The sequence below is a fragment of the Limulus polyphemus genome, unplaced genomic scaffold (assembly GCF_000517525.1).
Source record: "Limulus polyphemus unplaced genomic scaffold, Limulus_polyphemus-2.1.2 Scaffold594, whole genome shotgun sequence".
Lineage (NCBI taxonomy): Eukaryota > Metazoa > Arthropoda > Merostomata > Xiphosura > Limulidae > Limulus > Limulus polyphemus.
Window position 1 is genome coordinate 299868 of NW_013666204.1, and position 11831 is coordinate 311698.

At 33.6% G+C, this 11831-nt stretch overlaps 1 protein-coding gene across 7 annotated transcripts in view; it reads right to left on the bottom strand.

Annotated features, from left to right (window-relative positions):
• Positions 1 to 11831, bottom strand: part of LOC106459333 (protein dopey-1-like) — a 242301-nt gene that overhangs the window by 129400 nt on the left and 101070 nt on the right. For all 7 annotated transcript variants that reach the window (XR_002610553.1, XM_013918954.2, XM_022385808.1 and 4 more), the window contains one exon: positions 7973 to 8123. Coding sequence is in view for 6 of the 7 variants with exons in the window: in XM_013918954.2 (XP_013774408.1) it covers positions 7973 to 8123 (151 nt within the window). In the remaining variant the exon portion in view is untranslated. The remainder of the gene's footprint in view (positions 1 to 7972; positions 8124 to 11831) is intronic.

Here is an 11831-nt window from a genome sequence, read left to right on the forward strand (position 1 = left end):
ATCATATAATTACAGCATTTAGAAGATATCAGTATTAAGTTCACAGATGCTATAATATGACACACTTTCCAGTGTTTGTGACAGCACTGTTTTGATCTCATTGTTATTGGCAACTGTATCCAGGATGAACATAACATCTCTCCTCAGATAAGCTAACATTGGTGCTTCAAACAAGAAATATTTTAGCAAGTGGAATGACTTTTTTGCACAGTCCTCAGTCATCTAAAATGAGATTAAACCTTTGTTATTGCCTAAAGCAATACCATTAAAGAAGAAAGGTTGAAGAAAAAAGTGTCTATAATATGATGCATAGCCAAAAAAGCTTTGAATTTCCTTTTTAGTTATAGGTTCAGGAAAGTCTACCATTGTCTTTATTTGAGAAGAATGAATTTTGAGACACACTGCTTCTACTTACTATACATCCTTTAAACACTGAATACATTTGCATGTTAATATATTTCATTGGCTTCAGTTTTAGATCTACTTTCTAAAAAAGATAAATATCATGCCCAAGTTTCCATTTAAGGCCTAAAAATTGCATAAACACAAAATTATCTTCAACATATATGTTATTCTATTCCTATTCTAAATGGCATAATAAGAACTCCATTAGTTTCTCAATAGTAATTGTCACATTACACAGTCTGAATGGCACAATGTGAAACTCATACAAGTCTTCTTGAATGAAAAAAGCAGTTTTGATCTACCAATAGCCAAAAGCATGATACAGTGAATAAAACCAATGAAATCCTTCCAGTGCATTCAGACATTAATCCATGCATGGCAACAGAACTGTATCAATTCTAATTATCCTGTTTACCTGTATGATGTCTATGCAGAACTTTGTCATACCTCCTTACATACAAATGGATGCTTTAAATGATACAGATTTGACGTATCTAGATAATGCGTGGTGGTGTTTGCTCTCCCCAGTCAGCTATCTGATCTAAAAAAATATGTTGACATGGTTCCCACACCTTGGGCAGAAATAAATTCTCTTATCTTTCCAAGACCATTTGATTTATGCTTTTAATGTATCATTACTTAAAATAAACTGTGAAATCACAAAATATCATTCCTGAAATTGTTCCATAATGACAAAAGACACTGCATGTTAAGAGCCACAGTTTACTTAAAGTTATAATTTTCCTATACTGAAAATATATTTCCGATAGGTACTTACCTCCCCTCACAGATATAGCTATTCTCATTTAGTGCTGCCCTCTATGTGCAAAGTTTTTTGCATGCCACAAGCCTTGAGCTCCCACATACTCCATGAGCAATGTGTTTCAACTGCTTCTCACATATAAATCATCATGCAACAACTCCCCACCAATAGGAGTATGACACACGCTCCTGATGCATGTGACTCCCTCTATTCGATTCTACTGAACTATCACTTTGAGTTTTGGCAGAAAATGGAAGCACCGGTTTTCAGTGGGGAGGAAGGGAGGTAAGAAAATTATGACTTCCAATATGGTACATTACCTTTGCTCAAAGATATAGCTAGAATCCTACATTAAATAAGAGAAGGGACCAGTATGAGTGAAAGAAATAAACATCCTCTGAAAGTGTCCAAAGAATACCTGAAAATGGGATATCCTTGTAACAGAGGATCATACATGGGAGACTGCACCACTTCTGTACCAGGTATATTCTACGCCCAGTGTGGAAAGAGGTGTCACATGGGCAGAAAATGGGAGGAGCACATCCAAGAGAGAGAGAACAAAAGTTGGATAGGGATCTGAACCACCTGATATCAGAATCTCAATATTTTTTATCACATGCATCCAAAACCCAGCCACCAGGAAACGACATCCATGTGGGGGTAATGATGAGGATCATACCATCAGTAAGTCAACTACAGTTCAAAACCCAGCCACCAGGAATTAAAATCAATGAGGGAGTAGGAAATAGGAACATACTGGCAGCAAGTCAACTGCAAGTCTGAAGAATGGCAACAGGTGGAAGATGATAACCTGACGAGGAAGAAACAGCTATCTGATGCATATAGTGAAAGATGAATGTATATGGTGTGATTCACATGCCTGATTGAAGCTTTCCTCCAATGGACAACAGAGATGAGATGCCATGGGAAAGATAAGGTGCCAATCAGGTGGAGGAAGCAGAACACCCACTGATGTGTGGGCCTTGTCTAGCCACCAATGCAGGTCATTGACAAGGGAAGGAGTAAGTAAAATAAGAGCACCCAAGGTTCCATTGGTCTTGCAGAGTCCACTGAATAGACCTCGTATGTGCTTGCCTCAAGGTGATAATGGTTTCCATAGAAGACCACATCTCCAAAAGCAATAGCACCTTGTGAGCAGTAATCGAGGGAGCAGTAAGGGTGTGGAAAACTGAAAGCTCCATTGAATGGAGTCAAAGAAGTGAAGGTTGGGCCAGACTGAGATGATTGTTGAAAAAGACAGCCAAGTGGGCAAGATATTGGGTAGATATATGGAATGATTTCTTTCAACTAGATTAACCAACCCACATGGGCTGCCTCCAAAAGAAGCAGATTAGTGTGATGGGCAGACTCCCAATCAGAATGAGCCAGTCATCCATGTAATGGTGTAAGTGCAACCCCAAAGCATGCATACGTCAGGCCAAAGCCTCAATCCTCAACAAAAGACATATGGAGACAAAAAGTACGATATTCAACGTAACTTACTCACTATAAAATAGTCATTGCTTAGACAAACCATAATTTTTATAACTTTCAATTTTGTTTGATTACAGAGCTATCAAATAGAAAATCAGACCCTTCCTGCCACATCTTCTCTTTCACGATTTGTTAATAGTTCTCTTTTACATTTAATTATATATTACTTATAACCAATAGAAAACAAAGGTTTTCATTTATCAAATGACATGTTATATAACATTGTGTTCTGAACATATAAGCATCAATTTTACTTATAATACATTGTTCATTCCCATGGGAAAGTTAAAAACTAGATTGGATGAATTTTTAACAGCTCTTGTTGCATAGTCAGAAAGCCAGAAAAATTTTGAGAATTAGGGGAAATTGTCTACTTTTTGCATGTTATTAGTTTTTGTTCTTTGGTGTATTATTTAATAAAAAAAAATTATTTTGCGCATTTCTACTAATCAAGGGCAAGAAAAAAGAAGATTGTGTAAATACTTTATTTTTTGTTTTTCATGTTTATTCTCTATTTATTATTATAAAAGTAAGTAAAATGTAAAAATAGGAATCTCTTTAGGTTAATTAAGGTTAAATTAGATAAAATAAACAATAATAATAATATAATAAAAATATTTCACGAGACACGCATGCGAGCAGCTCGGAGTAGCTCATGGGTAATGTAATTCGATAGTGTAACGTGAGCTGCATTTTCACCAAGTGATATACAACTTATAATGGCACAAAACATAGTTAGACATGATTCAAAGGGTAATCAAAAGGGCAATAAAACAATAAAATTTAATTATAAATTGATGTATACTGTTACAAGTTTCAAGCTACTTATGATAAATGAATGTAGTTTCACGCTACATTCGAAGTTATTCTAGAAAGAAAAAAAGAGTAATTTAGATTTATTTAGATTTTTTTTTGGTGGTTACGAGGTCAGTCAAATTGACCAACCTTGTATACATTTAGGGTACAGATAATTACAGATAAAATAAAATATAGAGTTTTACCAAAAACAAACATTTGAAATGTATTTAGGAGGTTTTAGAGGTTCTGAGATGAAGAAAAGTATTTTTAATCTTAACATGAAAATCACTTGGCACATGGACTATTGAAAACAAATAATCAATATATTCAAAGACATAAAAATACTTCACTAAAAATATGATTTTATGTATGTGAAAGACTTATAATGTTTACTGAAAGACTGCCAAATTTTGTGAAGATATACACACTATATTAAAAGCGAGTAGTATCAAATCTATAAGGACTTCAAATGACTACAGGGAGGTCACGTGATTGGTCAAATTGATCAAGCCCATTTTTAGAGAGTTAAGGTCTTGGGTATTGCTGGTTGTGAGGATGATGCTGCTGCTTTACAAAATAATTTAGATTATTTGTTGAGTTAGGCAAATAAATGGCAGATGGATTTTGATTACAATAAATGTAAGATAATACATGTGGGTTATAATAATTTGAATTATAAATATAATCTGGATGGGAATAAACTTAACAGTGTTATGGAAGAAAAGGATATAGGTGTAGTGGTTGATCAGTCTATTAAGTTATTCAAGTGGTGTGCTGTTGCTAATGATATGTCAAATAGCATTTTAGCTTGTATTTACGCAAATATTGAATACAAGTCTAAAAAGGTTATAATTTTATTGTATAGGTCAATGGTTAGGCCACATTTGGAGTATTTGTTGGAAATGGTTCAAAGAATGGCTACTAGGATGATACCTGTGATGGAAAGGTTGTCATACGAGAAGAGGTTAAGATCTCTGAAATTGTTCTCTCTTGAAAAAAAGAGGAGTTAGGTGATTAAGGTGTTTAAGATTGTTAAGGGAATTGATGATGTTGATGCATCATCTATTTTCATACTTAGTGGTGAGAATGGTAAGACCAGGGGAAATGAATACAATTTTTAGCAGAGTAGGAATCATCTTCACCTAAAACAGTTATATTTTTCTTACAGTGTAGTTAGCCTTTGGAATAGGTTGCCTTCAGATGTTGTGGAAGCAGCAAATTTAAGTGAGTTTAAGAGAAAGCTTGATAACTATATAAATGATAAGGGCTGGCTTTGAGGTTTTTTTTTAGTTTTTAGTTTAGTTTAGAGGATGGGACAGCCTAGATGTACCAATAGGTTATGTTAAATGCATAGAGTAAGTACTTTTCTCTTTTATTTTTGTAACTCATTAACTCTTCTTTATAGACTTGTATATGTACAAAATTCATCTCTTCCCTTTTATTTTGTAAATGTTTATGCTTAGTACTTCTTTGTATTTATATATTTATTTATGTATGCTGTGTATAATATTAACATAATTACTAAAATGGTATGTATCATGATTTTTCCAACTGTAAGACCCTGATGTAAACTGACTAGACAAATGTATATTTCTTATTGTTTATTATGTAACTATGGCCTTGACTATCCTTTTGTTTTGTATGCTGTTTACATTTAACATAATGTACTGATCTAAAGTAATCTAAGTTTCGTTATTTTACATCTTGAAATGGTTTGTTTTTGAATTTTATTCTGTTTTTCTTTAAAATCTAAATTTGGCTGTATATATTTCAATTGTTACTAAGGGTTTCTTTTATATAATTTTATGCTGTGAATTTTGATCATGTTTTTTAAATGGGTAATGTTCACACAACTGTTTGTTCACTTCACTGACACTACATTAAATTGGAAGAACAGCAGTGTGCTTTGTATAAGTGAACATATCAGGTTATGTACATACAACTGTTTGTTCACTTCACTAACATTACATTAAACTAGTAGAAAACAGTTTACTTTGTATAAGTGAACATATTAGGTTATGTACATACAACTGCTTGTTCACTTCACTGACACTAGATTAAGTTGGAAGAACAACACAAGTTTTGTGTAAGTGAATATACTATGTTAAATTGGTAGCATAACAACCTGCTGTTTTGTAATGTTACAAAACAACTTGTAAGGTGCATTTAAGGTATTAAGAAGCAATTTTGTGTAATCCAGTTTGAAGAATATAAATTTCAAACTTTAAAAAATAGATCTATTGCTCCACTTACGTTCACTGTGTCATCAAAAACAGAGGTCAGGATGTAATATTATTTGTGTGTTAGAAAAAAGGACTTTTAAGATGTATTTCAGTACCATTCCTAATTAAAGATTGAGAAGCATAGATCTTCCACATAGATCTTTTATACCTAAAATTGTGATGCTTATCTTTTAGTACCTATAGAAAATAGGAGTGTAATTTACTGAGGCAAAAAAAAACAATTCTTTCCCATCTCTACTAACCTCTTTACTGTCAGCATGACTACATTTTGTACCCACAGTATTTTCATTAAGTCAAGTTTTTTACTGATAAAGGTACACTTAACCCTATCACAACGAGCTTGTGTATTTTAAATGATCTTGTAACCATGGTGATGTACATACCATAATTCTGAAAGTACATAATGTAACTTCACAAAATTTGTCAAGATTTCAGTAAACTTTAAATCTTTCGTAGACAAAAAATCTGACTTTTCAATTAAGTAATTTTACTAAAACTTTGTCTGTAATTATATGGTATCAGTGTCGACTGCTATGAGTGCAAAGTGATTTTCATGTTAAGACTAACAATATTTTACTTTCTGATAATTTTCAAATTTCATTTGTGTATTCTCTGAAACCTCCTATATAAATATCATTTTTTTTTCAGAAAGACTTTATATTTTATCTGTTATTTTCTATACTGTAACTCTACACAGGGTTGGTCAATTTGGTCAACCTCATAACTACCATAAAAAAAAAGTATATAATTCTAAATTCCCTTTTTTTTGTTACTGGAATGACTGCAATTTGTAACAGCAAACCACAATTAGTTATTTTAAATGACTTAAAACTTGTAACAGTGTACATCTATTTATACCTAGTTTTAATGTTTTGTTGACTTTGGAACCATGCCTAACTAATAATCCTGCCATACTAGTTGTAAATCAGGCATATGTGTAGCTCATGTTACTATATCAAATTACATAATGCATGAACTACTCGTTAACTGCTTGGAGGCATACCTCATGAAAAATTTTCTTTATTATTTTTACTCTATATTTTACCTAATCTAACCTTAAAAGTTTCTAATTTTTACATTTTAGTCTTCTTTTTTTGCTGTCAACTGTCAATGAAACGTAACCCTACTTTTTTATACTAATGGTACTATTGCACTAAATAGTTTTTTAATTAACCCTCTCACTATGGGCATCTCTTTCTGCACACATCACAAAGTTTTACTGATTGACATTCAACATTTAATGAAACACAGAATAATAACATATTAAAAACAGACAATGTCCTACAACTATAACAATTTCTATGGCTTTCTGATTATGTGATAAGAGCTGCTAAAAATTCAGCTAAGCTGGTTGATGTGATTCCCATGGGAATAAAGTTTGAATTGGAAGCCAAATAGACAATTCTCTATATAGAAAACATCGATATAATACATCATTAGATATATTAAAACTCTGGCTTTCTATTGGTTATAAATAATATAGTATTAAATATTAGAGAGAACTGTTGGCAATCTGTAAAGGAGATTGGGCCTGGCTTAGTCTGGAATGAAAAACACCATTAAATAGATGAGGCACTGTGTGGGAGTAAGAATAGGCTTCTCCTTTTTGATAAGAAACCCAGATATCATAGCTTCTGATAACAGAGTTTGAGTGTGCAGTTCTGCCAGATGTCTGGAAGGGGTGAGAAAAAGCCAGTCATCTATATAATGGTGAATGTGAATGCTGAGAAAACGGATATGATGTGAAAAACTCTGACTATCCGGCAAAAAATGTATGGAGTAGATACGAGGCCAAATGGTAGAGCACAAAACTGAAATACGTGGTTGCCGTGCACAAAACAGAGATAATGCCTTGAAGACTTGGCAATTGAGATATAAATGTAGGCATCTGCAAAGTCAAATTTTGTCATCCGTAGTTCGGGTGAAAAGAGTCACCAAAGGAAAAGAAACTACTCCATTGTAAACTGAGGAGGCTAAACACATAAGACTGACTTTGTAATTTTTGCTGTGTAGAAAATTGAAGAAGAAAAATAATGGGGAGCTTATATACAGATTTGGTATAGAGTGCGCATTGACTTAGGTGGAGAGAATCACAAGATTAAAATCACTAGGTATATAGTGCAGTATAAAGATTGGAGCAAGCAAGGGATTCATACCAATGCTTAGAAGAGCAAAGAAGAATCTTTCATCAAATATAGCTAAAGTGTGAATGAAGGTGTCTTTCTGAATGCCCTATTACACAGGTAATAAATAAAAAAGGCATGTCTACCTGGTTGGTACTTAACAGAAGACATCTGTGCTTGCAACTGGATTTTTGATGGTCTTGGGTCTGCCTTAGTCCCTGATCCTTCAGACGTACTCCAAATGGAAACCTGATTCTCCAGCACAATCAGAGTAGTTATAAGTCTCAATATGTGTACCTGCAAAATACCATTTAACACCAATTTAGAAAAATATTTCCCTGTCATACATATTAGAAACAAAAACAATCAAAATATGAACTGTAAAATATTAATATATATGTACCATATCTTAGCCTTATCACACCAGTACCTCTATCAACAACCTGGGTATTCTGTTAATTACTTTGTTCTAATCATAGGTACAACTAATAAATAAGTGCCTATCAATTTCTTTATATTTGCTTTTCAGTAACTATATGTAGTTTTGGCTGATAATACGCTAGTAACACATCATGAGATTCTTGAAGGATCTTTACTTTTCCTGACAACTCTAGTTGTGGAGAGATGATTTGCAGATAGACAGATAATTGAGTCAAGGGAGCGGTAGTGACAGTAAGTAAAGTGTGTGAATCGTTGTGAATTATAGCGTGTGTTTAAGTTAAAGTGACTGTGAAAATTCTGTGTATTGCAAAGTTGTATTGAGAAAGAATAAACTAGTTTTATTTAAGAAAGGACATGTATCGCTGAAGTTTCTCAGGAAGAATTTATACTGGAAATTAACAAACGACCAGAGACATAACAATACTATTAGCTAGTGTGTTTTTAAAACTAGTTGTCTTCAAGATACATACTATTAGTTAGTTTGTGTATATTAAAACTGGTTGTCTTCAAGCTACATACTACTAGTTTGTTTATTAAAATTGGTTGTCTTCAAGGTACATACTACTAGTTTGTTTATTAAAACTAGTTGTTTTCAAGCTACATACTACTAGTTTGTGTATGTTAAAATTAGTTGTTTTCAAGTTACATACTACTAGTTTGTGTATGTTAAAATTAGTTGTTTTCAAGCTACATACTACTAGTTTGTGTATGTTAAAATTAGTTGTCTTCAAGCTACATACTACTAGTTTGTGTATATTAAAATTAGTTGTCTTCAAGCTACATACTACTAGTTTGTTTATTAAAATTGGTTGTCTTCAAGCTACATACTACTAGTTTCCTTGAAGACAACCAATTTTAATTTACATACTACTAGTTTGTTTATTAAACCTAGTTGTTTTCAAGCTACATACTACTAGTTTGTGTATATTAAAATTAGTTGTCTTCAAGCTACATACTACTAGTTTGTTTATTAAAATTGGTTGTCTTCAAGCTACATACTACTAGTTTATTAAAATTGGTTGTCTTCAAGGTACATACTACTAGTTTGTTTATTAAACCTAGTTGTTTTCAAGCTACATATTACTAGTTTGTGTATATTAAAATTAGTTGTCTTCAAGCTACATACTACTAGTTTGTTTATTAAAATTAGTTGTCTTCAAGCTACATACTACTAGTTTGTTTATTAATGTTTGTAATGCTCTAACAACAAAGGAATAAATTACATTCTTGAAATTGTTAAAATTGAAATAAACATTTTTGACTTTAGTTTATCATGCTTTAAATTTTTTTGTCTTCTCATAGTAAATATGAAACCACTCATAAGCGTTAAACTGAACAGCTTTCTCATTTTCTTTTCCATCAAAGTACTAACTGTATATGTAATTAAAAATAATTTCAGTGAATCTAATACAACCAAGTTTCAAGTTTCCAAAGTAGTTCTGTTTACTGGTTCACAAGTTAAATCTGTGGAAGGAACTTAATAATTCTACTTTTTGTTTTTTTTTGTACATATGCAGTTGAACATTTTGTTTATGCCATACTTAATACTTGCCATATTATTCAACATGAAAGAAGAAAATTCTAAAATTAACATTTTCTTTAAATGAAAATGTATTTCCAATAGATACTCACCCTCCTTACACAGAAAGCTATTTTCCTTTTGAAGTCCTACTAATCTGCTTGAGAAACTTGCATGTCAACAGCCTTGTGAAAACTCCCACCTAAATTTCACATGAAACACGTGAACTTCATCATTCTTTAATGAGGTAACAAATAAAGGTGCACCAGGAAAGTGGGGAAGATGAGTGGGAACATGTATCTATCAAAAATTAATTTTCAATTAAGGAAAATGTTAACTTCCAACACACAAAAAAGAGCACTTGTGATAAGTATCTGTGTTCAGCTCCTCTACTGTCAGACACTTCAGGCCCCTTGCCAGTTGCTGACGGAGAGCACCAGTGGCAAGGATCTCCCATGCTCCATTCGGGGAGTAGTTAATGTCGGGAAAAGCAAGAAATGTGCCTGGATCCCCATCATATGCCTGTCAGTAAAGGTCTTTTACTGGAGGCAGTGCAATGGGTACCCATGGAACCCTATTGTTAAAAGCCAGCAGGTGCTAGCCAGAGAAGTGAGCAGATGCACAACTCTAGTGCTGGCTTTTTCCATGATAGTCCATGGAATGGATACAGTCTGGATCAGACTACTAAATGTTTTATAGTATTACAATGAGTAATACTCTCGTGGTCTTGTGGAACACCCAATTTCATAATGGGCACAGTGTGAGATAGTGCAGATGGTATGAGTACTTTCCATTATCCTGGCACACTTCAGATTTTAAGTATACCCTAGGAGGCAACACTAACAACCAAGTGAAAACCAAAAATAGAATGAAGATGAGGAAGAAATAAGTAAAATAATACTCTCATTAAAGGTGCAGGGTCAATTGAAGAATGAGCATTAGTGGAAATCTGTATGCTACTGAAGATGAGACAGCCAGCCAGATAGTGGAAGTAGTGTAAGATAAATTGGTGTGGGGTAGTCCACATGCCATTATGGAGAATCTCCTCAAACTGTGAATGGGGAGCTGCCAGAGACTGTGTCAGAAGACAAATCTGGTGAGAGAAGACATGAAATGGTTAACAACTAACCCCACCAAAGGAAGAGTAAAAGAGCCGGAGGAATTGAAGCATCCATCTGGTAAGCGTGGAGGGAGAAAGAATACTAGTATATAAGGGATCTCAAGGAAAAAAAAAGAAAGTACAGAAAAGATAAAAATGAACAGCCTGGACTGAACACAGGAGTCTGTCCAGAACAAACATCCATAAATAATGGAAACAGAAGGAAGGGTAATGGGAAAATGGGGAACTGTCTTTCTAAGTATCCAAAGTCTTAGGAAGAACGATACAGTTCGGGTAGAGAAGAACTAACTCCACCAAACGAAAAAGTATCAGATGAATTGAAGAATCCATCTGATAAGCGTGGAGGGAGAAAGAATACTAGTAGATGAGGAATCCTAACAGAAAAAAAGACCAGGTCATCAACCCCAAAAGAAGGAAGTACAGAAAAGATAAAAATGAACAGCCTGGACTAAACACAGGAGTCTGTCTGGAACAGAATGTCCATAAGTAAGTAAGGGAAACAGAGGGAAGGTTAATGGAAGAATGGGGAACTGCTTTCTTCCTAAGTATCCGAAGTCTTGGGAAGGACAATACAGTTGGGGTAGAGAAGAATGCACAAGCAGTGGAAATGGAATCGAATGGAATTGGTAAAGTAAAACTCAGAACAATGATGAGCACTCGTAAGAAGGAGAAGGAAAGAAAATTAATAGAGAGGCAACAGAAGGAGATCATCAAGGTGTTTGAAAAGGATCAACAGTGAGGGCATGATCAACATTCAATACCCAATCAAGCAATGGAGTGGGAATGGAAGACGTATATATATATATATATATATAGTAAGGAGGAGACATAAGAGAGTAAGTAAAGGTAAGGGAGGGAAAGAAAAACGAAATAGTAAGTAAGTTTGGAGGGAGAGGAAGGTAAGTAGGAACAAAAGAACTACTGA